This window comes from Triturus cristatus, chromosome 1_2 (genome assembly GCF_964204655.1).
Source record: "Triturus cristatus chromosome 1_2, aTriCri1.1, whole genome shotgun sequence".
Lineage (NCBI taxonomy): Eukaryota > Metazoa > Chordata > Amphibia > Caudata > Salamandridae > Triturus > Triturus cristatus.
Genome location: NC_140580.1, coordinates 1,175,547,677 through 1,175,574,009, shown reverse-complemented (window position 1 = coordinate 1,175,574,009; position 26,333 = coordinate 1,175,547,677). Strand labels below are relative to the sequence as shown.

The window sequence follows — 26,333 nt, the reverse complement described above, 5'->3', positions numbered from 1 at the left end:
TGTGGAGCACTGGTTAGTGTCATGTGATCGCCCTACATGTGCTGTATGCTATGTGCTTGTTGTCTGCTTGACCTCACAAACCATTCTGTTTTACTTGCAGTCTGTTCTGCAGGATGAGAGGCAAAGTCAAGCCCTGATGCTGAAGGTTAGTCGCTCCAGTATATGACTCTTCTTTGGATCTAATTTGCCAATCGGTCTATCTGTTTAACCTCTCTCCCTACCCCTGCATGCGTTTTCTCTTTAGCATTTAAAGACCCGATTTTCTCTGTTTGGCTGCTCTGGAAATGAGGTTTTATTTATTCAGTGAGAATGAGAGAGTGGGTGAGAGACAGAGAAAGATTGATTGATTCCGTGAATGCTTGCAAGCTTTGTGGACATGAGGCACTTATCTCCGGTCTTTGGCCTATAAATGCTTGGCTTCCTATATTCTTTGTGTGCATGTGATTTTTGATACGGAGAGACCCTGCTCCGTGTTCCTCTGCTCTGAGAGTGTAAGCCTCTCTAAGTCTTTGTTAATGCTTTCACGTTGTTTTGCATTGAGAGAACGAGGGCCCTGCTTCCCTTGTCTGTTTATTTTTTCAGAATTGTTTTTTTTTTTTTTGTTGAATGTCTGTTCTGTAAAAAATGCCCCACTGGTTCACTGTTTGGTGATCAATAGGATTGCAAACTTTGAATTTTGTGGAGAATATTTCATTGTAATGTCCGATGTGTGGTGATCGCCTTCATGTGACTTGGGTGGAAGCTGGGAGGGTGTTTGCAGTCACTGTGGGCGGACGTGTGACGGGTCTGAGCTTCTTGTTTAGTGAATCTTTGAACTTTAACATTATTAGTAATTGATCGATGACCGGCTGTGAGCTGTCGGTGTATTTCAGCTTTGACACATTGGCCCATCTTCATCGTTGGGCCCTTTCAACAACAGCCAATGAGTGGACGCGCACTATCCCCACCTGCTGGTGGGCATGATAGGTTTTAACCGTACTCTGACTGAAGGGTCTTCAGTTTCAGCTCTTACTAATTCAGGAAAGACTGTTGAATTGAGATTGTCGATAGCAACTCACCCCAGTCTCACCCTAGAGTTTTGAAAAGATTCTCTCCCACCAGGTGATGTTGCTCCTCTTCGCCCTAGGGGAGAATATAAAAATGAAACTGACTTCATGACCCATAAAAACGTGTTGCTATTTTTAAAGCAAAAGGCGCAAGCTCCTGGAAAGTGGTTACTGGTGCTGTATCCGGCTGCCTCATCCCCTCTGGCAGATGTGAGTGCAGGTTACATAGTGCCCGTCTCTCCAGACCCTAAAACTTTGCAACCGTTAAATCTGAAGCCTTTTTCATGGAACCTAGTCTTTCTGGAGCTGGCTATGATGTATAGAAGGATCATCTGTCCCTGACTGACAGGAAGGAAGAGATTGAGTGAGTGCAGTGCTAGTCTCCTCAATGCTCCCTGAATTCCCAGCCTCCTCAGGCCACTTGTTTATAGCATCGCATAGAATAGACTGAGTAGCAAAGACTCTAAATGGTTCTGTATGTGGTGTTAACTCGTGCTTCCTGTGGAAGTAATAAAACCCTCAAATACTTCCACACAAGTTCCCATCTCATTTATTTTCTGGGGCCAGATGTCTGCTGATTACGAAGCCCTATTTTTAAATACACCTTATATTGTCATAGCCTATAAAGGGCCTGTGCCCCTGGAGATGGTCCTCTCTGGCTAAGTTAGTCCAGGTTGTCATACCCAATAAAGTGCCCCTGAAGACCCCTGAGTGGCCAAGCTAGTCCAGGTTGTCATACCGAATAAAGTGCCTGTGCCCCTGGAGATGGTCCTCTCTGGCTAAGTTAGTCCAGGTTGTCATACCCAATAAAGTGCCTGTGCCCCTGGAGATGGTCCTCTTTGGCTAAGTTAGTCCAGGTTGTCATACCCAATAAAGTGCCTGTGCGCCTGAAGAGGACCTCTCTGAGTGGCCAAGCTAATCCAGACTGTCATACCCAATAAAGTGCCTGTGCCCCTGTAGACCTCTCTGAGTGGCCAAGCTAATCCAGACTGTCGTACCCAATAAAGGGCCTGTGCCCCTGTAGACGTCTCTGAGTAGCCAAGCCAGTCCAGGTTGTCATACCCAATAAAGTGCCTGCGCCCCTGACGATGGTACTCTCTGGCTAAGTTAGTCCAGGTTGACATACCAAATAAAGTGCCTGTGCCCTTGAAGAGGTCCTCTCTGAGTAGCCAGGTTAGTCCAGGTTGTCATACCCAATAAAGTGCCTGTGCCCCTGAAGAGGTCCTCTCTGGGTGGCCAAGCTAGTCCAGGTTGCCTTACCCTATTCAACCCAGATCTGTGACTGGGGGTGAGTGTCTGAAAAGTTTCAGCGCTCCGTCCATCATCTCCTTGGGTTTGCTTTGTTCGCCCTAAGTTGGCAGGGTATGCCCAGACGTGGGTCCCTTGCTCCCTTTGCTACTTGATTTAAGCTAGCCTGGCTGATGAGGGCTGAAAGCCCGAAACCGGTCACAGGATGCTTGTTTCCAGTCCAGGGAAGACATGGTTTGGCAGTTCAGGCTGGACTGTTCCCCTGACCTGGGGTGGCATAGTGAGCTAAAGAACGATGATGGATTCAACCAAGATCTGTGACTGGGGGTGAGTGTCTGAAAAGTTTCAGAGCTCCGTCCATCATCTACTTGTTTGCTTTGTTCCCAATAAAGTGCCTGTGCCTCTGAAGACCTCTCTGAGTGGCCAGGTTAGGCCAGGTTGTCATTTCAAATAAAGTGCCTGTGCCTCTGAAGACCTCCTGAGTGGCAGGTAAATCCAGGTTGTCATACCCAATAAAGTGTCTGTGCCTCTGAAGACCTCTCTGAGTGGCCAGGTAGTCCAGGTTGTCATACCCAATAAAGTGCCTGTGCCTCTGAAGACCTCGCCGGGTGGCCAGGTTAGTCCAGGTTGTCATACCCAGTAAACTGTCCTGTGCTCCTGAAGATGAACCTCTGTGTGGCCAGGTCACTCCAGGTTGTTATTGTGGGAGCTGCCAGGAAATGGACTGTGGTCTGTAAACCTGAAAAGAACCCAACATAGGGTTCCAAGCTTAATGCTGTGGAGAACCAGTTGGTACCACAGTATTTTTAACCATAAGAGCTGCTCGATGTGGTACTTCAGCTAGATTCATCCTTTGGAAAGCTGTAGCCAGACCATGAAGACTTGAAGTGGCTTTGTTTAGGTAACAATCAGTAACTGATGTCCTGTTGTCCTGGGATCCAGGCCAGAATCCAAAATGTGCCATTGGCTGATACCAAATTATTTGGTAAAGTTTGGAGTTGTGGAGCTTGACAAGCTGGACACCTCAACCCCTTTGATGGTCTGGTTGAAAAGGTTACTGTGATTACGGTACCCAAGGATCGGTGCCTCGTCAGCCGCTAAGGCGCTGCGCTCTCCTTCCTTGTCGAATCCACCATGCATCAGGAACAATTGCAGAGCTGTGACATTTTCCCTGAGTACACGATGGTGGGGGTCTTCCCATTAAAGAACTGAACCCTTCAAAAAGCCCTTTGGTGTACACAGGGGAGGCCTCGTGTTAAACCGGGAAGATGGGCAGATTGGTGTGACGCAGAGTACATGTACGGCATGTTTGGGAAAACTCCAAAATCCCGCTGACTGTTCGAGCCATGTCAAGCCCTCCAAAGCACATTACCTTCTGAAGAAAAGACTTTCTTTGTGAAAAAGGTCCGAAATTTTCTTTCCATATTCCTAGTTACACTTTACCCACAAAATCAGAGGTTTTCAGTAGGAGAATGCTGTTCAAGACAATTCAGCTTGGACTGAACTCCCTGATCTCTGGTTCTATAGTATCCGTTGAGTTCCTCTTATTCGGAGGGAGTGTGTATTCCCAGGCGCACAGCTCGTATCTGTGGTTCTATAGTATCCGTTGAGTGACTCATTCAGAGGAAGTGTGTATTCCCAGGGGCACAGCTCGTATCTCTGGTTCTATAGTATCCGTTGAGTGCCTCTCATTCGGAGGGAGTGTGTATTCCCGGGCGCACAGCTCGTATCTCTGGTTCTATAGTATCCGTTGAGTGCCTCTCATTTGGAGGAAGTGTGTATTCCCGGTGGTACAGCTCGTATCTCTGGTTCTATAGTAACCGTTGAGTTCCTCTTATTCGGAGGGAGTGTGTATTCCCAGGGGCACAGCTCGTATCTCTGGTTCTATAGTATCCGTTGAGTGCCTCTCATTCGGAGGGAGTGTGTATTCCCAGGCGCACAGCTCGTATCTCTGGTTCTATAGTATCCGTTGAGTTCCTCTCATTAGGAGGGAGTGTGTATTCCCGGTGGTACAGCTCGTATCTCTGGTTCTATAGTATCCGTTGAGTTCCTCTCATTCGGAGGGAGTGTGTATTCCCGGTGGTACAGCTCGTATCTCTGGTTCTATAGTATCCGTTGAGTGACTCTCATTCGGAGGGAGTGTGTATTCCCGGTGGTACAGCTCGTATCTCCTGGTTCTATAGTATCTGTTGAGTGCCTCTCATTCGGAGGGAGTGTGTATTCCCAGGCTCACAACTCGTATCTCTGGTTCTATAGTATCTGTTGAGTGCCTCTCATTCAGAGGGAGTGTGTATTCCCAGGGGCACAGCTTGTATCTCTGGTTCTATAGTAACCGTTGAGTTCCTCTTATTCGGAGGGAGTGTGTATTCCCAGGGGCACAGCTCGTATCTCTGGTTCTATAGTATCCGTTGAGTGCCTCTCATTCAGAGGGAGTGTGTATTCCCAGGCGCACAGCTCGTATCTCTGGTTCTATAGTATCCGTTGAGTGCCTCTCATTCGGAAGGAGTGTGTATTCCCAGGCGCACAGCTCGTATCTCTGGTTCTATAGTATCCGTTGAGTGCCTCTCATTCAGAGGGAGTGTGTATTCCCAGGCGCACAGCTCGTATCTCTGGTTCTATAGTATCCGTTGAGTGCCTCTCATTCGGAAGGAGTGTGTATTCCCAGGGGCACAGCTCGTATCTCTGGTTCTATAGTATCCGTTGAGTGCCTCTCATTCGGAGGGAGTGTGTATTCCCAGGAGCACAGCTCGTATCTCTGGTTCTATAGTATCCGTTGAGTGCCTCTCATTCGGAAGGAGTGTGTATTGCCAGGGGCACAGCTCGTATCTCTGGTTCTATAGTATCCGTTGAGTGCCTCTCATTCGGAGGGAGTGTGTATTCCCAGGAGCACAGCTTGTATCTCTGGTTCTATAGTATCTGTTGAGTGCCTCTCATTCGGAGGGAGTGTGTATTCCCAGGGGCACAGCTTGTATCTCTGGTTCTATAGTAACCGTTGAGTTCCTCTCATTCGGGGGGAGTGTGTATTCCCAGGGGCACAGCTCGTATCTCTGGTTCTATAGTATCCGTTGAGTGCCTCTCATTCGGAAGGAGTGTGTATTCCCAGGGGCACAGCTCGTATCTCTGGTTCTATAGTATCCGTTGAGTGCCTCTCATTCGGAGGGAGTGTGTATTCCCAGGAGCACAGCTCGTATCTCTGGTTCTATAGTATCCGTTGAGTGCCTCTCATTCGGAAGGAGTGTGTATTCCCAGGAGCACAGCTCGTATCTCTGGTTCTATAGTATCCGTTGAGTGCCTCTCATTCGGGGGGAGTGTGTATTCCCAGGGGCACAGCTCATCTGGGAGAGAGCCTGCACATTTACCATTGCCAGACTGAAGCATCATCACATAATTATAGCACCTTCATAGTCTCTGGGATGTGAGTGAAGGAAATCATGCTGAAAACCAAACTCGCCAGCAAGGATTCAGTGCTACGGACAGAGAACAGGGTGGCAGTGGAGGGAGTTCACATATAAAGAGAAAGTTGGAATCTCTACTGAAATGATCATTCAGAGCATGCAGTATTTTGTTGGCTGTAATGTCCTTTTCTGTTCCTCTCACCCATCAACAGATTACATGTGGATCCCTTTTAAGGAAATCTTGCTATGCAATGCAAACTAGCAAGAGGAGACTGGGGGGTGCTAGTTCAACTCCCCATTTTAAGCTGTTCATACAGTGGCGGTGACTGAGACCCACACCCAGGTAGTCCTGCTTTGTAGCTTCAACCGCTCGATGGCGCAGCAGTCCTGTTACATGCTTCCACTGGAGCTTCAAAACTATTGTTACCAGTCATTTAGGAAAGAGTTGAAGCCTCGCGTTTTCAAAAGACTACATCCTATTCATTAGCGTTCTACAACACAGCTACCTCTCCAGTCTCTTGCTGACTTGATGCTCGTCTCTGACCCTGTAAAGTGCTCCACTGCCTCTTGGCCTGGTTTCTGCTACAGAAATACCACAAACATAGCACACACATGGGTGACTTGTTTCTTTTTCATCCCTCAACACGAGCTGATGGTGATCCCACCTCTGTGACCGGCCAGCGAAGGGCCACTGAGCAGATTCTAAGAGCCTTCTGTGAATCTTTGAATTATCAGGCTGTTATTTTGTGGCACTTGATCATCCCTCTAAGCTTAGACCAGGATGGATTTAATACAGGGCTACACAAACTGGTTGTAAAGGAACTGTTAGCTGCTTTTTGCAAGAGTAGAATACATTCAAGGTTCACCCATACAGTAGCTTCAGATTTCCACATTACTCAGACTTTTTCAGTACCATTCTAAGAAAATCCTTGCATCTTTGGTAACTAGGCCCTCAGTATATCCTTTTTATAAATAAGATTAGGTAACCTTTCACCAGAACAATGTTCAGCCAATGTAAACGACCCATTATGAAACTAGATTGTGAGATGGCTCTAAGTTTACAAGCCGGGAGGCAGCTCTACACACCTATCTCATTGCAAACTGAGATTGGTGGATAGTCTGACGACTGCTTCCTAGATGTGGGTCCCAGAACCACAGCACAAGTGAGGCATGCTGTTTTGAGGACTTGTTTTCTTTGATGAACAAGCCTCAATTCTCGCCTTTTCTACGTTAATACGATTTGATCTGTTGGTGGATCAGCGGCCAGGCAAAGGGGGCATATTTTATTTGAAAATGACACTCTTTATTCTCTTGTAGATCGCAGACTACTACTATGAAGAGAGACTCTGTATTCTGCGCTGTGTCCTGAACCTGCTGACATACTTCCAGGATGAGCGACACCCTTACCGGGTAGGTAGAAAAGTTCTGGGTTGCCAGACAGGTGCCTGAACAGCGTACCACAAAGTAATCACTACCTGGATACATGGGTATCCCTTGGGGCTTATTTTTTTTGTAAGCCGATTTGGTTGATTTTCAGATATTCTACAATATATGTCCACCCGACTCTATGAAGTTACATTATATATGTCAACAGTAAATCATGGCAATGTCACACAATAATCTCTCAAACTATACCCCTGTGCCCCTCCACCCCATGAGTCAGTACAACAGTGAAACAATATCAATAAGCAGTGTGGCCTATGGAGTATTGCAGCATATAATTCAAGGGGACGTGGGAGATTCAAAAACAAGCATTCTTTCTCAGTAAGCACACAGAGGACGACAACTCGGGCCCATCTGGAGAAACCCATGGTGAACCCTCAGCCAACCCTGTAGGTGGAAATTGGTGCCCACACCAAAAGCCGGCCCTATTGGTGATTTGCTTTCAAAATAAAATGTACACAAAAACAATCCTAACTAAAAAATAGGTTTGCTAAACCATTGTACATCTTTAACTACCATATTTATCTGTGGTATCATTTAGCAAAACCCATTTGAAGCATGACTCTTTTATAAAAAAAAAAAAAAAGAATATATATATTTTGTTGTGGCAGCTGTTCCTAAACCCCGTCGAGGGGGGAACAGAGAAAAAAGCTTGAGACAACTAGAATCCAGAATGATTTTAGAACGGCCTTAACAATACAGATGAAATGTACCATTTTCTGTAAATTACATTACATATTTTTGTTTGACATATCTAGTTGCTTTCCTACCACGTGTAAGTTTCGTATTTAGTCTTTTTTAGAGGTGACTGCGGTTCTTTTAGAAACGTCTGATGGTTTTGTTAGGTTTTAAGCCCTGGTTTTACCTTCGTTTGATTAGGGTTTTTAACCTTCCTTTACTTAGATGTTTCTAACCGCCAACTTATTTATACATTTTATTGCACTAGCACTTTATGGGGATCCATTTAAGGATCTGTTATTTGGCACTTATACTCAGGTATGATATACTGTGAAAAATTGTCCATTGCTACTCTGGATTCCTTTTGGGGAATTATACAGCGTTTAAGCTGTTATGAGATTATTCTAGCTCAATGCACAGGATAAGAGGCATGTTTGCACGATATTGAAAATGCATTTGTCTAAATGTATTTTGCAACTATTTATCATGAATTCATGCTTGACTAATTTGCAAATTTTTTATTCTATTTATTAGTATATTTATATGCTTTTAGAATGTATTCAATTATTGGCTTTGATTGATTACTGCAACAAGTCAACATGACCATGTATATGCATTCAAGCAGTCATCTTTGTGAGTTCGAATGTTGGTACTAGATCTCACAAAGCATTGTCAGCAGCTGGTGGAAAAACAGACCAACCTGAGCATTAGTCATTTGAAATATTTCTTCTCTGTTTATACATCACGTGGTGTCGACACTTCATTCACTGAAATGCATTTAAAAATGGTGACGTATGTGTTCCAATTTGACTTGTGAGTAAGGGCTCTAGCGGTCCGAAACGCGTCGGGTTCGAGGTTCGGCAATAAACATCACTTTGACCTCATTTCGCTGGGTTCGCGTCTCTGTTCGCCATTTGGTTGGAGGTGCAGAGAAATTATCGTCTATATATATATATATATATATATATATATACAATATATCTATATATGTATAATAATAATATATCAAGAAGCACTCCACCATTCCTTCCGCAGTCCCCTCAAAAACACCGGAGCACGGACCACAGTTTGGTACAGCATCAGGGTTGATTTGCTTTTTCCATGAACAGCCATGACGCGTCTCGATCACATTAAAATAAACACATGGAAATAAATAAAGGGCATGATTCTTAGGGCCACAAAAGTTAACACCAGGTGTATGTAATTGCATTAGTGCAGATTTATGAGTTTTAGGAATTCACAAGTGTTAAAAATGGGTCATTAGTTGTGTGGCCTGCACAAGTAATAGGCCCGCATTTGTCGTCCTCTGGGAACCGAACACCCCTTTGTAGTGCTTGGCTTTCATAGGATAGCGTTGCAGATCAGTCGAAGGCTTGCACAATGTCAGGGGTGTGGGCTTTTAATCACATTCACAGATACACAATAATAACACTCAATAAATGATTGTCCAGTCTGAAAAAGGAAACCGTACATATAACACACACAAACTACTCTATACTATGCAGCAATTTGCAAATATACACAAGCTGATGGAAGTACTTTTGGATGACATTGCGTAATCATCTCACCCGTCCCAAAGGGAGGTCTAGATCCACAAATCACGACAGAACATTCACTTGTATTAAAGATGCAATAATGCAATATCCTTTTGAATTAGCACACTTACTATTGGCAATAAACCTGTTACTGGATTCATGAGTTGTCGTCAGCGTTATTACTTCCTTAAAATATTCACAAGGTAAAATGTCCACGCATGTCTAGGTGATCTGGCTTATCAGAATTACCTTTAGCATGAAATACGCACTTAAACACACAGAAGGGCAGCAAGTTATGATCACAACACCTATGTAATTATAGTCCTTCGCCCCTAGAGGGTGTTTGCAGATTAAACATTTTTATCAGACATAAAAAAAACTGCACTTTAAATATAGTCCCTAAAGGGCATCTCTTTGGTAGACATACATAGATGTAATTATCATCTTTCACCGCTAAAGGATGTCTCTCAACATGAAAACTCATATTAAACACTTTCAGTGCACTCTCAGGCCACTGGTTGCAGCCATAATCTTCGCCCACTGAGGTTGCAGCCTTCCCAACTCTAAAACTAAAGTTCTAGCTAGGAGAAGCTTAATAATCACTTAAAACCCTCGAACGGTTATCTTTCATAGAGTCTCACCAAACTTAGAGTGAGACTCTGGTACTCTCTTTATGGGAAGGCTGAGCTCCCCGCACGTTAGGAACATTTCGCTGGTGACCCCGCTCTCCTGGGGTCACCACAAGGCACAAACAATTGTTTTTAATTTTTAGGTGTAAGTGAAACTGCTGATCCCTGCAGGGCATTATGGGGTGCTTCTGTGAGCTGTGTGCATTTTTAAACAGTGTCTCTCCGGTCGCGTTACGGAGAGCTGCGTCGCTTTCCTTTTGTTTTTTTATGTCTCGCCTGAGCCAGCGCTCATGCGCTGCTCTGCAAGACATTTAGTAAGGGCTTTCAAATTCCAAACACACACGCGTGCTTTTTTTTTTTGTAACTTGCTATTGGGCTTTGCGTGCTGTCTTTCTAAGAAAGCAGGCATGCAATTGGCCCAAGGCAGGTGCATGTCCCGCCTTCTGTGTCCTAGGGTGCTCAGGAGCAAGCAGAATCGCCATTTGTTTCCAATTATCCAGTTAATTGGAAACAGATGGCGGTCAGCACTGGTCGCTAGCCTGCAGCTGTGGGCTGCATTCAGGGTACAGTCAGGAGACCTTGTTGCACTGTCTGTATTATCTGAAAGAAACACGTTAGTTAGATTCCTCACCTTAGAATATCCCCAGGCGTCAGACTGGATCCGGAAGATTTTTCGTCAGCAATACCCCTTGCGCGTCGCTATGCGTCGTCTGCGGCTCCGCGTCCGTCGGCGTCGTGCGCCGGGATGACGTCGTCGGAGTACTTAGACGCCGCCCTCGCGCGCTGACGTCAGTTCTTCTTTTTTCCGCGCCAGTAAGCGCAGATCCGGGAGAGCTACCCCTTTAGTCAATTTTTGACTAACTTTTTGATCCTTTTTGATCTTGTCTATCGACACCGGTGCCGGTAGGATGCCTGGGTTTAAAGCCTGTACGGACTGTAGCCGATTGATGTCGGTTACGGACCATCACCGCCGGTGCCTGTACTGTTTGGGCCTCGACCACGACGCGGAGTCATGCTCCGACTGTAGGGCCCTGACCTCGAAGGCTAGACGGGAGCGGTCCCGTAAGCTCCTCGAGATTCGCCACTCGGCTCGCCTCTCGATCCCGGTCCAGGAGGAGGTCCAAGGATCGGTCGCGGAGCCGCAGCCGACGTCACCATCGGTCGTCGGGATCCAAGTCTTCGGGTAAGTCGAAGCATTCCAAGAAGTCCAGGAGGCGACATCACTCTTCGGACTCCCCTCGCCGGTCGCGCGACTCGGTCGAGGGTCAGGGTGGTTCCACCCCCGCGGCTCCGTCGGAGCCGCAGGCGCTGCGTCCGTCCCCATACCCTCCGGTCCCTGGGACTAACGCGATGCCGGCGGAAGTCAGTGCCTTCCTCTCGGCCATGAGGAACCTGGCTCCGCCGTCGGCGCCCGCTGGTGCGCCTTCGGGCCCCGCGGACCCGACTGGGCTGCCTTGCCAGCCGGCGGCTCCGGCCCCGGCGCCGTCGACGGCTCCGTCCTCGACGCCGCAAGCGGCCGAGGGACCCGTTCTCGAGTCCCCGTCGACGCCGGTCGACCTCGTCACGCCTCCTCCACCGGCGTCGACTCCGGTTCCACCCCCGACGCCGACGTCGACCCCGGTCGACGTCGTGCCCCAGTTAAGTCCCGCTCCGGGCCCGGCGCCGGTCCGGCGTCGATGGACGCCGAGATCGACGCCGCTAGAGACACATTTTGTCTACCGCCCGGCTCCGTTACTTTCTCCTCTACACCAGGAGTCTGATGATGGGGACTACTGGGAGGGATCCGAGGATCCTATGGCCCATCAGGCCCAACTGTCCCAGGACTGGGCAGATGAACTGGGGGAGGCCAGTGGTCTGGATACCTCGCCAGACACTGGATTCATCTCTCCGCCGACTGTGGCTTCGGAGGAGGGTGCTGCTTTCTCCGTGGTGCTGCGCAAGGCGGCTGCAGCCCTTGGGCTCGAGCTACCTGCCGTGGCTGTGAGGACGAACGTCCTCACTGAGGTGCTTCAGTCTGCAGCAAGCTCCACTGAGCCTCTGCTGCCGTTCAATGAAGCCCTCACTGACGTTCTACAGGGCACCTGGTCCAAGCCCTCCACAGTTCCTCCTGTGGACAGGAACGTTGCCAGGCGCCACCGCCCTGCTCCGGGCGACCCCAGTTTTCTGTCCCAACACCCTACCCCTGAGAGCCTGGTTATCCAGGCCTCCACCTCCCAATCCTCTTTCCCGACCGCCCCGCCGGACCGGGATTCCAAGAGACTGGAGCAGTTTGGCAAGAAACTGTTCTCATCCCTAAGTTTGGGCCTGCGGTCTTTGAACACCGCTTGTCTCTTGGACCGTTATTCCCACTCTCTGTGGGATGCGGTGGAGGACGCGCAGCCCCTGTGTCCGGAGGAGGTCCGGACACGACTTACCCAGGCTCTGGCCGATGGGAGGGATGCCGTGCGACATGCCATACGTTGTGGGCTTGACACCACGGACTCGCTGGGTAGGGCCATTTCCACCACTGTGGCGCTTCGACGTCACGCCTGGCTGCGGTCCACGTCGTTTTCCGGCGATGTCCAGAGCACTCTCATGGACATGCCGTTTGATGGCACTCGCCTGTTTGGCGAGAAGGCGGACAGTGCGCTGAACCGCTTTAAGGACTCCCGGGCTACGGCCAAGTCCTTGGTCCTCTCGGCCCCGCGGTCGCAATCTTCCGCTTTTCGCCCCTTTCGTGGCCAAGGAAGGGGTGCCTCCTCGAGTGCGCCTAGCCACCAGCCGCAGAACCAACCTGCGCGCGGTCGCGGACGTGGTTTCCGCCGAGGCGGATCTGGAGGACGACGAGGTCAGCCCACATCCACCCCGGCAGCATCCGCCTCAAAGCCTTCCTAGTCCGAGCTTTCAGGCCCATTCCACGCCAGTGGGCGGCAGAGTTCGCCATCACCTGCTCCACTGGCGGTCCATCACATCGGACAGGTGGGTGCTGCAAATCGTCCGAAGGGGCTACTCCCTCCCCTTCGAGACAACCCCTCCAGCCATGCCACCGCAGCACCACCGTATCTCGGGGGATCATTTGCATCTTCTCCACGAGGAGGTTTCCGCCCTCTTGGCCAAGGGGGCCGTCGAGCGCGTTCCGAGCCCAGAAGTAGGTCGTGGTTGTTATTCCCACTACTTTCTGGTTCCCAAGAAGGGCAAGGGGGGCCTACGCCCTATCTTGGACCTTCGGAACGTCAATGCCTTCCTCCGGAAGGAACGGTTCAAGATGTTGACTTTGGCTCAGGTTCTAGCTGCCCTAGACCCCGGAGACTGGATGGTAGCGTTGGACTTGCAGGACGCCTATTTCCACATCCCCGTCCTGCCGGCCCACCGGCGTTACCTGCGGTTCACGGTGGGCCAAGAGCACTTTCAGTTTACCATGCTCCCCTTCGGCCTCACCAGTGCCCCTCGGGTGTTCACGAAAGTGATGGCGGTGGTCGCAGCTCATCTGCGCAGATCAGGGGTTCCAGTCTTCCCCTATCTCGACGACTGGTTGTTGAAGGCGGGCTCGCCCCAGGCAGTCGTCTCCCACCTCCAGACTACGGCGGATCTCCTGCATTTGCTGGGGTTTTCCATCAACGTGCCGAAGTCACACCGAGTCCCTCTCAGAAGCTCCTTTTCATCGGAGCGGTTCTCGATTCGGCGCAGTTCCGGGTCTATCCGCCGGAACAGCGGGTCCGGGATATACAGGCCCTGATTCCCATCTTTCGGCCTCTATCCTGGGTTTCGGTCAGGCTAGTGTTGCGGCTTCTGGGGCTGATGGCCTCCTGCATCCTACTAGTGCATCACGCCAGGCGGCGCATGCGGGCTCTGCAGTGGGACCTGAAGTTTCAGTGGGCCCAGCATCACGGCAACCTGTCCGACCATGTCTTGATCTCGGAGGGCACTGCACAGCAGTTGCAGTGGTGGCTCACGGACCGCGATTGGGTCATGGGCAGAAGCCTCTCCCTTCCCCAACCGGAGCATGTCGTAGTGACAGATGCGTCCCTCCTGGGATGGGGTGGCCATATGGGAGAGGCGGAGATCAGAGGCCTCTGGTCTCCGGCGGAGTCTCGTCTCCACATCAACCTGTTGGAGTTGAGAGCGATCCGGCTTGCACTGAAAGCCTTCCTTCCCTCTGTCAGGGGAAGTGTCGTGCAGGTGTTCACGGACAACACCACCGCCATGTGGTATTGCAACAAACAGGGCGGGGTGGGGTCGTGGACCCTTTGTCAGGAGGCTCTGCGCCTCTGGACGTGGCTGGAACACCAGGGCGTCACCCTAGTGGTTCAACATCTGGCGGGCTCTCTGAACGCCAGAGCAGACGAACTCAGCCGCCGGTGCATGATGGATCACGAATGGCGTCTGAACTCCGAAGTGGCGCAAGGTCTCTTTCAGCAGTGGGGAGAGCCTTGGTTAGATCTATTCGCCACCGAAGAGAACGCGCAATGTCAGCAGTTCTGCGCGTTGGAATTTCCAAGGCGGCACTCGCTCGGCGACGCTTTTCGTCACGAGTGGCGTTGCGGTCTGTTGTACGCCTTTCCGCCTATACCACTTCTGCCCAGAGTGCTGAAGAAGATCAGGCACGACCGGGCCCAAGTCATCTTGGTGGCTCCTGATTGGGCACGAAGATACTGGTATCCCGAGCTACTCAGTATGTTGACTGATCCCCCGATACGTCTGCCCCTTCGGGAGGATCTTCTGTCGCAGCAGCAGGGGACGGTCCTCCACCCGAACCTGTCCAGCCTCCACCTCCATGCGTGGAGATTGAGCGGCGGCAGTTGATGCCATTTGACTTGCCTCCTGAAGTCTGTGATATCATTCTGGCAGCCAGACGTCCCTCCACAAAGACGGTATACGCCTGCCGGTGGAACAAATTTGTGGCATGGTGCACAGCAAAGGCTGTGGATCCCCTTTCCGCCCCTCTTTCTGAGGTTCTCCTCTTTCTTCTTTCTCTGGCCCGGCAGGGCTCTGCCCTGGGCACCCTGAAAGGTTATCTTGCTGCCATCTCTGCCTTCTTGCGGCTTCCTGATCAGCCATCTCTTTTCAAGTCCCCTGTGGTTACACGCTTTCTAAAAGGCATTACTCACACGTTCCCTCCTGTCCCTTTTGTAATGCCTCAGTGGGACTTGAATCTGGTCTTGACATTCCTGATGTGCGCTCCCTTCGAGCCTCTTCACAATTGTCCTCTTCGTCTTCTGACTCTTAAGACTGCTTTTCTGGTAGCCATCACCTCGGCTAGACGGGTGAGTGAGCTCCAGGCCTTATCTTCAAAGCCTCCTTTTCTGTCTGTTCATCCGGACAAGGTTGTCCTTCGGCCTCGTCCCTCTTTTCTTCCAAAAGTGGTGACTCCTTTTCATCTTGGGCAGTCTGTCACCTTACCCACCTTCTTTCCGCCTCCGCATCCTTCCAAAGAGGAAGAGAGGCTCCACCGTCTGGACCCAAAACGTGCGCTCTCCTTTTATCTGGACCGCACAAAGCAGTTCCGGGTGGACGACCAACTTTTCGTTGGATACGTGGGTGCTAAGAAGGGAAAGGCTGTGCACAAACGGACCATCTCTCGGTGGGTCGTTTTGTGCATCAAAATTTGTTACTCTTTGGCAAAAAAGGACCCTCCTGTGGGGCTGCGCGCCCATTCTACTCGGGCCACAGCGGCTACTACTGCCTTGGGACGGGGAGTCCCTTTGCAGGACATCTGTCAGGCGGCGACGTGGGCTTCGCTACACACGTTTGCCAGGCATTATTGCCTTGACAGCCAAGTCCGGAGGGATGGCTTCTTTGGCCGTTCTGTCCTCCAGGACTTTCTGGTGTGATCTTGGTTCGCAGACCCACCACCGGGGATGGTATTGCTTGGGTATCTATTCTAAGGTGAGGAATCTAACTAACGTGTTTCTTTCAGATGAACAAGTTACTTACCTTCGGTAACTATGTATCTGTAAGAAACATTAGTTAGTTAGATTCCTCACCGACCCACCCATCCTCCCCGTTCTGCGAACTGACATCTAGGGTTAAGGTTATCCTTTTCAGGCCCCTAGATTTTATTTTTTGGCACCAGTGTCGGTCTTTGCATGGCTCTGCGTTCCTGGCGCGGAAGGCTATGTACAAGAACTGACGTCAGCGTGCGAGGGCGGCGTCTAAGTACTCCGACGACGTCATCCCGGCGCACGACGCCGACGACGGACGCGGAGCCGCAGACGACGCCTAGCGACGCGCAAGGGGTATTGCTGACGAAAAATCTTCCGGATCCAGTCTGACGCCTGGGGATATTCTAAGGTGAGGAATCTAACTAACTAATGTTTCTTACAGATACATCGTTACCGAAGGTAAGTAACTTGTTCGCTTACGTCGTTTCTTTAATTAATGTGTTATTTTTGATAAAGTGCAAGAGGGTTGCATGCTGTGTCCATTTTTGATGTTTAGCAAATGAGGATTTTTGTTAGAGTGCTATCATGCTGTATGATTTCAAAGAGCCCGTACTATTTGCTATTGTGCACAATGGAACAATATTAAATGTCTTGATCCTTAATAAATGTGTTCCCCTAGCCACGCCCCTAAAACCAGCTCTAACCCTGCCCCCGACACCCCACCCATAGTCTGCGACTCAGTTTGGAGAGTACCTGCACTTATTTTTCCCCATTTAAAAGACTGTTTAAGTCAGACTACAAACCCTAGAATGCAAAGCAGAAATGGTCGAGGGGATCTTCCAAAAAGGTGCTGCAGGCTTTGTCGGGAGACTTGATGCAGGTCAGGGATCACCAGATCCCAGGCCAGGATCGCCGGGAGACCTCCTCTTGTTGTTGGGCCACTCTAACGCGGAACGTGGGTGTCGGGTGCAGAGTGATGAAGACTCGCGGATTTGGCCGGAGCCAGAATCTGTTGGTGAGCAAAGCTGGTGCTCATGGGAGACAGTTGAAGGCAGGGCAGATCCCCTGGGTCTGAGGGACTGCTGGCTGCAGGACACACCAGGATTTCGCTGGAGCAGGTCGAGGTCAGGACAGGCCAGTAGGGCTGGGGCCAAGTCCGTTGGTGTCCTCCTTCTTTCAGCACAGCTCTTCGGTCCTTCTTCTTGTATCTTCTCATCTTAGGAGGCAAGGTTGCCCCTAAATACTAGATTTTGGGGGCGTTTCAGGTAGGTACAGGTTGGGACCAATAGGTCCCTTCCTTGGGGTGGGTACACCCCTTATTATGCCACCCTCCAGTGGGAGGGGGGAATAAGCCTCAGTCTGGTTGGCTGTGTCCCCTCCATCTTCAAGATGGAGGGGACACGGTTGGCAGGAACCCAGGGTACACTTAGTCAAAGAGCATCAACATCAGGCAAAAAGTGGTGGGCAACCATGCAAAAAGGGTCAATTTGCTACACAGGTTGAGGCTCTCCCACAGTAAAAAGGTCAAAACTAGGTGATCAAAAAACGAAAAAGATGGGTGAATAAGATGATCAGAACCACCTTGGCAATTCAAGAGTTTACAAAAAATAGGCCCAGATACCGTATTCCTAGCAAATCTTTGTGATTTATATTTTTGCATGAGCAAATATCCATATGTATAATTGCTCATGCGAGAATCTGTTGAACAATTGCAAACTCACTTTCCCTACACCTGCTTTTTCCCATAATGAAAAGTCTTATTATTATTATTTATTATTAATGGCATTTGTTAAGCGCATGGTTGCACAAGGAACAGTGCGTCCCCGCGCTGACAATCCCACTAAACATCTCTTCAGCTTAGCTCACGGAGGGGGAGCACTTGGGCCAGGGGAAACTATACTGAATTATGTCTTGGGGAAAAGATGGGTTTTCAACCTTTGTCTGAACCTAGTTTCAGACGGTTCCATCCTCAATTCGATGGGTAGGTCATTCCAGCCTTTACTGGCAAGGTGTCTAAAGGACCGTCCTCCCATCCTTGCTCTGTGAATCCGTGGAACTACTAATAGCATGCTGCCCATCGACCTAAGAGGGCGTGAAGGACGATAGATAGGAAGCAAATCCTGGAGATATGAAGGTGCTTTTATATGAGCTATGCGGTGGGTAATGCACATCGTTTTGAATTTAATTCGTTCCTTTATTGGAAGCCAATGCAGGGAACGCAATGCATGTTTCCCAGAGGCCCTCCTAGGGAGGTTCAGGACAAGCCTGGCAGCTGCATTCTGGACGCGTTGCAACTGCATTAGACTTTTTTTACTGAGTCCACATAGGAGGGAATTCCCATAATCTAAATGGGAGGTGACCAAGGCATGTACCATTGTTTTTCTGGTGCTAGGAGGCAGTAGGTCCAGGATTTTCCTCAGGACCTTCAAAATGCCATAGCATTTACCGACAACATTACCCACATGATTAGTGTAGGCTAGACTAGAATCAAGAAGTATGCTGAGGTTTTTGACTGTGTCCACCGGGACAGGGACAGAGCCCAGTTCTATGGGCCACCAGGCAGATGTCCAGATGGAAGGACAGGGACCAACAATAAGAACTTCCGTCTTATTACCATTGAGGCGGAGATAGTTCTGCTTCATCCACCCATCAAGTGCCACCAAGCAGGCCGAGAATTTCTCAGCATCCACAACTGGATCACGGGACAGGTTGATCACCAGTTGTGTATCGTCTGCATAAGAGACTATGGCAACACCATATGACTCCACCAGTTTGGCAAGGGGTTCCATGTACAGATTGAATAACGTGGGGCTCAAAATCGAGCCCTGTGGAACCCCTTGTCTAAGACATCTTATACTGGATTTGCATGGTGGACAATGCACTTGAAATCTCCTGTTTTTAAGGAAGGAAACCAACCACTCATGGGCAGGCCCGGTTATTCCCTTCTCACTCAGACGGTCCAGTAATACGGAGTGTGATACGGTGTCAAACGCCGCACTTAAGTCCAATAGGACCAGTGCGGCCGTGTGACCCTCATCCGCCTGACACCGCAACAGTTCCGTAGAAAGGAGGAGGGCGGTCTCCGTTGAATGTTTGGCTCTGAATCCCGACTGAGACGAGTGGAGGAGCTTATTTTCCTCCACAAAGCTCACCAGCTGACGGTTGACCAATTTCTCTACTACGCTCGCACAGTAGGGGAGGAGAGAGATTGGTCTAAGGTTGTCTAGTTGTGTTATGCTAATATGGGCTTTCTTTTTTATTGGGACAACTTGGGCCAATTTCCAGACGTCCGGAACTAGACATTCATGGAAGGAAAGAGAGGCCATGTTACCTATGTGCTCCGCTACCTGGGGAAGATGACTGCGAAGAATCCTCGCTGGGACCGCATCTAAGGGAGAGCCAGAGTGAATGTCCGATAAGATGTTAATTAGCTCCTCTGTTTGGGGGACCACAAACTTCCTAAGTTTGTTCATAACCTGTTTTTCACAGTGAGGGTTAGGCGAATATGTGGGTTCTGTGTTAATCTGAAAAGATGCATAGATCTTTTCTACCTTCCCTATAAAGAAGTCTGCAATCTCATTGCATGACTCTGTCGAGGGGGGGACTTCCCCTGAACTTGCTAGCGGGGCGGAGAGTTCCTTCAAAATCATAAATAGCTCTTTAGATGTGTTCTCTGAGCAGTCAATCCTCTTATTATAGTAGTCTCTTTTAGATTTCCTAATCTGTCTATGATAAGACTTTAATTCACTCTTGTAGACTTCACGTAGTGAGGGGGCGTATTCCACTCTCCATCTACGCTCCAGAGTCTTGCATTTAGTTTTGGCGGCTCGCAGCTCAGCGGTAAACCACGGAGCGGATTTCGTGCTCCGAGCCATGGCTTTCTGAGTCCAGGGGGCAACTTTATTCAGTGCACTCTCAACCCATTCATCATACATCCTGCACGCCTCAACCAAGTTGTCGCTGAGCTTTGGGGGTTCCTGTCCTAGGGCTTGACTGAAGACATCGTGACTGAATTTCCTCCAGTCCCTGCGCCTAATAGCGGGGGGTTTCTGTATAGGCCCCCTGTTGGGCAATCTTTTAAGTAAAAAAGGGATCAAATAATGATCTGACCACAGGATCTTAATCGGGGCAGATACACTTATATCTTCCCAATTTACAAAGATTGGATCCAGCAAATGCCCTGCTTGGTGGGTGGCTCTGTTATCGGCCAACACAAACATAAGAGCTCTCAGCGAATTAATCAGGGATACAGCCTCCCTGCAGTTGACATCATCCAAATGCACGTTGAGGTCTTAGTCTTGCCTTTGTCAGGAGTAAATTTCCAACTTTTTACACTCTGGAAATAGATTGAAAGAGTTGGTGAATACCTATAAAGCTTTGAAGTGTGTGGGTGTGCACAGACTGACAGGGCATTCCAACCCTGGACTTACTGCATCCGGTCTACTTCTAGCCCCTCATTGGCCTGATTTGCAACAGTACTGATATATTGGTGGCCCTGCATCCCTAAAAACTGTTAACTGTGTAGTAACACCCTGCCAATACCATCGAATTATTCGCTTATCCCCATGGAATGGGGGAATAACTATGTGGGCCTGGTTTTACTAGGTGAAATTCTGCACAATATTAACTTTTCTGTGTGGGCCATCACTCTCAGCAGGTGGTGAGTGTTAGTGCGGGCCCGCTGCAAGGAATTGGGGCTGGTGGGAAGACACTGGTGTAGGCAGGGGAAACGATAGTTTGATGGGAGAAGTTCCCCTGTGCAATGGCGAGGGTGAGAGTGGCAAGAAAACATTTCAGGATGCAATGCAGACTGTTCTGGGCGGTAAAATCGCTTTGGGATTTTCCAGACTGTAAAATCTGGTCGGTCTGTTCCTACACCTCTTAAATCCGGGTGCGGGGACAACAGCCTACTCATGATTGCGCAGAGCAGAATAACCTATGGCAATTCTGATGGATACTTCTAACTGCAGATTCTCTTGTAGGTGATTTCCATGTATAGTCGTAAGCGCTGAATGGCCCCAAACCCGTGCGGGGGCTCCGGAGCACTTCCAGATAGATGTTCTTAAGTGGATATCATCGCCTTTCTTCAGGAAGGCTGGTAAAACACTTAACGGATAGAGAGACAAATAATGCAGCCCAAGTACATAGGCTACACTGGCCAAAGTCGTCTTCATGAAGTGGAACGGTGCCAGTGCACTATTTTTTACATGAATTTGAAATGTTTTACAAACAGAATGAATCATCTTCACAAAACATTTTTTCCTGATAGAGATGAATGAGATCAGGACAGAGTAGCCCCATAGGCTGCCACCATATGGCTCCAAAATAGAGGCTGTGCCTTCCAGAATCCATAGACCACCAGTATCCCATCATGAACAGCTGGTGGCAGTTACTTCAGTTCTTTTTTTCCGGCTTCCGTTGATACCCTGGAGCATTGAGCTCAGACAATTTTTGGCTTTTCTTTTCAAAATTCATTTCTGAATTTTACTTACAACTGATTCACCCAACGTCTTTGGTCTTTCTCTGCCTTTTTCTCTTTTGTGGTACGAAATATTGGATTTTCACTTCCAAAATGCCATCTTTTTGATAAGTGTCCAGACTGTGACAGAAAAAAGGCGAAGACAGATCCTCAGAGTTCGTATACTCTGTCTACCTGAAAGTCATGTTCTTGACGCTTGTGAGATTTGTAAAACATTCTACAGGTGCACTGTTCGTGACAGAGAGATGATTCGCCTTCAGGGAGCAGAGGAGCGTGAAAGCAGAAGGAAGGTTGGACCTCAGGGCAAGGATAGGATCAGTCCTCTTCCAGGGCTTTGTCATCCGTTGCTGGTGGACTTTCCAGAAAGAAGAGAGCTGAAAAACGCTGCAGGCCGACTTTGAGGACAATGACGTTGAGAGAAGGTACGGCGCAGACTTGTTCGTTGTCAGCACAAGGATTAACGTCAGTGAAACGCCGCCGATGTATGTAGAGGCAGCGGAGATCGACATCGACGCATGAACCCAGGTTGACTTCAAAAAGCCCGGTACAATCTGTCGCCATGCATGTCAAGATAGTTACCGGTATTGACACACCACCTTCGAAGGACGTTGCCTCACCACAGTCGATCGGCATTGAGACACCACCGAAGATCGACTTCGAGACCGGATCCAACATCAAGGCATCGCAGTCGACGAGCAGACCAACGTCGCGGTGTAGAGAAAGATCATCCTCCATCACTCTTTTAGCGTGCTCCAAACTTCAGGAAGAGCGCAAAAAGAGTAGACTAATCTATACGTCTCCGTAATCAGAGTCCTCCCGTACCTATTCTCCTTCAGGGGACGCACCATCTCAAAGACCAGTGCTTCCATTTGCAAGGTCTTCTCCTTCTGCACTGGCTACTGAACCAAGACTTACAACTCCTACTACTCCTCCTCCACCACCTCCTTTGCCTCCTCCTCCACCACCTCCACTAGTGCCACTTGTTCCATCACCAAAGACTAGATCCCACACTCTATCTCGCATTGCTCTAACAGTCCAAGACGCGCTCTACATCTTCCAGACACTCCCATCATTGCCACCATGCAGGAAGGTCCCGTTCAAGGCACACTAGAGACACTTCCTTTTCAAGCAAGGGGAGGTATACTTCAACTCTCCGACTTCTCCTCTTCCCCCACCCCCCATGCATTTCACGTGTGGACCAAATCTCTACCTTTCAGGAGGTTTTGGTGATAGGTGCTTCAAAATTGAACATTGCAATGTCAACACAGACCCATTCAACGTCTGTTGTTTTTGAGACCCTCCAGTATCGAAAAGCTTCAAGCCCTTTGCTTCCTCTGGTTCCAGGTGTCTTAGAACCAGCTATGGTCCTCTTCCTTTTCTGTCAAATCAGCCCCATCTATGCTGCAGAAAGAATACCGTACTCCGGAACAGTACCCAACACTGGACTCTGTCATTGTGGTGGCTGCGAGAAAACAATATGCAACGGCTCCTGCCTCAACAGTGCTACCTGACCAGGAGAGCCGCAAACTCGAGATTGGGAGGAAAGTCTGCAACACAGCAGCAACTTCAGTGAAAGCGTCCAGCACCACAGACTTGCTAGGCAAATATGATAGGATGCTGTGGGAATCACTCCCAACAGTTCGTGGACAGCCTCCCTAGAGACAAGCAAGAAGAGTTTAACGAAATTCTCACAGACAGTCTAATGTCTTCTAACCAAATCATTAGTGCTGCAGCGGATTCATCTCTCGTAGCAGCACACGAATACTGTCATGGGGTTGCCCTCTGTTGGCTTTGTCTTACATCTCTGAAGCCAGAATCACAACAGATTCTCATTCTTCTATACTCTGGAACATCTCACTGACGAGGAGATGGCCAGGATGATAGCCGAGATGGAGACGCTAAAGGCTAAAATTGTACAGGCCATTCCAATGCCGTTATTTATCACAGTGGGTTCAAACCACTCGTTCGTGTGAGTTTCGCCAGACGGTCGCTGGCAGTACCAGCTGTCCCATCAGCCTAATCATACGCACTCCGGTAGTAGGAAGCATTCAACATTACCTGTCAGAGTTGCAAAACATCACACAAGGCCCCTGGGTGCTGAATATTATTCGCAACGGATATTCTTTCAGATGGAGATAGGGTACTAAACCCCCCCCCCCCTCCCCCCGAGTCTCCACAACTTATTTTTAATATCGAGCACAAGCTGCATCATTAAAATATTTCACGCAGTATTGCGCATCGGTTTTTAAAATTACTCTCTCACTCACTTTTTCAGCATGGGCCCCACTTACTCTTCGAAGTGCCTCCCTGTCTCCAGGTGTAGGCCCGCCCTTTATCAAACGCGGTTTTTAAAGGGCGAGGACAGCCGATGATGAAGCATGACACCTGGTGGTGTGTGAGACCAGTCTATACAATTTTTGTAATGTCCAACACCACCTAAATCATTGGCATATTGTGCCTCTATATGTGTTAGAAATCAGTTCTGCGAATAGGGTAGCTTTTTCTTGTGTGTTGCATTCTCTCAGATTCACCAGCCCTCCACCGTCAGTACCTCCAAAACCATCCGGGTACCAATTGCAACTAGAAGCCAACATTTTATTACAGAAGCAGGCGGTGGAACCTGTACCTCCTCTCCAATGAGGCACTGGGTTATATTCAAAGTTCTTTCTCGTAAAAAGAAAGACAAAAACAAGTTTAGACCCATTCTCGACCTCAAAACACCAACAGGTGGATTCGGCGAGAGAAGTTTTGGATGCTGGCATTACACCACATTTACCCTTAGTTGCACCAAGGGGATTGGGCCTGCGCCAACGACCTTCAAGAGACATACTGTCGGATACCAATTGCCAGAAAGCATTGCAAGTGCTTGAGGTTCGTAGTGTGGCACAACCACTATCAGAAGTGAGTTTTTCAATTTGTCCTGAAGGGAGCACCTAGAACTTTCTGCAAATGCATGGCAGTGGTTGTTGCCCTTATCGTGGAAACACAAAGTTTTAGTCTAACCCTATCTAGGCGATTGGCTGATCAAAGCATCCACGTCTCAGGAGGCTCGGCTTCACTTTAATTGGTATTGTAATTTCCAGCACACCGGCTGGGTCTTCATGTCAACCTTGCAAAGTCAACCTCTGACCCAGTGCAATTCCTACACTATCTGGGGCCCTCTATCGATACCCTCTGGGCAAGCGTGTGTCCTTCGGAAGAGAGACGCTTATCGATCCTTCGGAAGGCTCACAATCTCTTGACAATTCCTTCATCCCACTGTGAGGAAAGTCTCCTCCGCTCAATGGGTTCCTGCATTTCTCTCACCGCAATTGCACGTCTCCACATGAGACCCCTACAGGAGTGCCTCGAAGACCAGTGGGACCAACTGACGGGCAATTGGTACAACAGGATACAATTGTCTCAGCATGCCCAGCGGTTCCTCAAATGGTGGTGCTAGCCAACCAATCTCGGACGAGGATTCCTTTTCACAGGGAGATACCTCCTCAGACCATAGTCACTGATGCCTCGCTCCTAGGAAGGGGAGCCCACATGGACCACCTTCAAATCCAGGTCAAGTGATATGGTATGAGGACTCCCTCTGTGACCAATCTCCTGGAGCTACAGGCAGTTCATCTGGCACTGAAAGCCTTTCAGCCACTGTTCAGCTCTAACTCTCGCCTTGTTCAGACGGACAATACAACAACGATGTACTACCTCAACAAGTAGGGAGAGACAAAGTCCAGGCCCTTGTCTCACGAAGCCCAGACAATCTGGAAGTAGGTTTTGGCCAAGAACCTCACGATGACTGCAGTACACCTCCCAGGTGTTCAAAATGCTCAGGCTGACTCCCTCAGCAGACTCCTCCAAGAAAATCACGAGTGGGTCTTAATCAACGACATTGTCCACGATATCTTCAGAAGGTGGGGCACTCCGGATATCGACTTGTTTGCCACCTTAGAAAACCGCAAATGCCAAAATTTCACCTTGAGTTACTTCCAACTGGGAACGCTGAGGAATGCCCTATGGATGAACAGGTCCTGCAAATTTCTCTACACCTTTCCACCAGTTCCATTGATCCAGGCAGTCCTCATCGAGCTGTCTCAGTCGAGGACCAAGATACTATTCATATCTCTGCAGTGGCCATGTCAATGGTGGTTCACGGACCTCCTTCACCGGTCCATGCAGGACAGATCTACAGACTAAATTCACCCCCATCTCTCCTCTTTGAGTTTGGTCGAATGTCTCTCGAGCTAGTGCAGTATGGAAACTTGAACCTGCCGCAAGACTGCATGGAAACCCTCAGAAAAGCAAAGTGGCCGTCCACACGTTCGCTTATGCCCTCCTATGGAAGAGATTCTGCATATGGTGTTCACTGAGAAACGAGGACCCTACCTCTCGCCAGGAAGATGTCATTCTTTCATACTTGCTCCATTGGGCGCAATCTGGCTTACACTTTTCTTCCATTAAGGTTCACCTGGCAGCTCTTACTGCCTACAGAAAATGTCCTTCACAAACTTGTTTTCAGAATCCCTGCCATCAAAGACTTCCGGGAAGGTTTGAAGAGGGTTTTTCCTCCCATTGGATGCATTTCCACTCCATGGGAGTCTTATGCAGGAACCCTTTGAACCCATGAGCAGTTAGGAGCAGGAGGGTAATCCTGGACCCAGAAGGGTACAGAGATCCTTTCGTACATGGAAGGAGAGGGGATACATGCTCCTTGTACAATGACCCAAACCCCTAAGTGGGATCCCCCTCTTTAGTTGACAATGTAGTAAGGAGATAGAGGTACACCTATACGCCACTGAACTCGGAGGTGGGAAAAAGGAACCCCTTTTTTTTTATATACTAACCTCTCCCACTCTAGTAGTGGCATGCTTCATCGGGTTCACCCTGACTCCTAAAGGTCAGGGTGGGCTCGACCTTTTTTCAAGGAGCTCTTTGAAGAAGTATTTGGAGGGTTATATACCATTATGTAAGAATTCCTCACACACCCTAAGGTATCCGTTTATTTGTGGGATGAATGGGAATGATTAAAAA

At 49.1% G+C, this 26,333-nt stretch overlaps 1 protein-coding gene across 2 annotated transcripts in view; it reads left to right on the top strand.

Moving 5' to 3' along the window:
• Nucleotides 1-26,333, top strand: part of NUP188 (nucleoporin 188) — a 1,223,536-nt gene that overhangs the window by 138,263 nt on the left and 1,058,940 nt on the right. For both annotated transcript variants that reach the window (XM_085614037.1, XM_085614036.1), the window contains exons 6-7: nt 101-145; nt 7,007-7,099. In XM_085614037.1, coding sequence (XP_085470163.1) covers nt 101-145; nt 7,007-7,099 — 138 coding nt within the window. The remainder of the gene's footprint in view (nt 1-100; nt 146-7,006; nt 7,100-26,333) is intronic.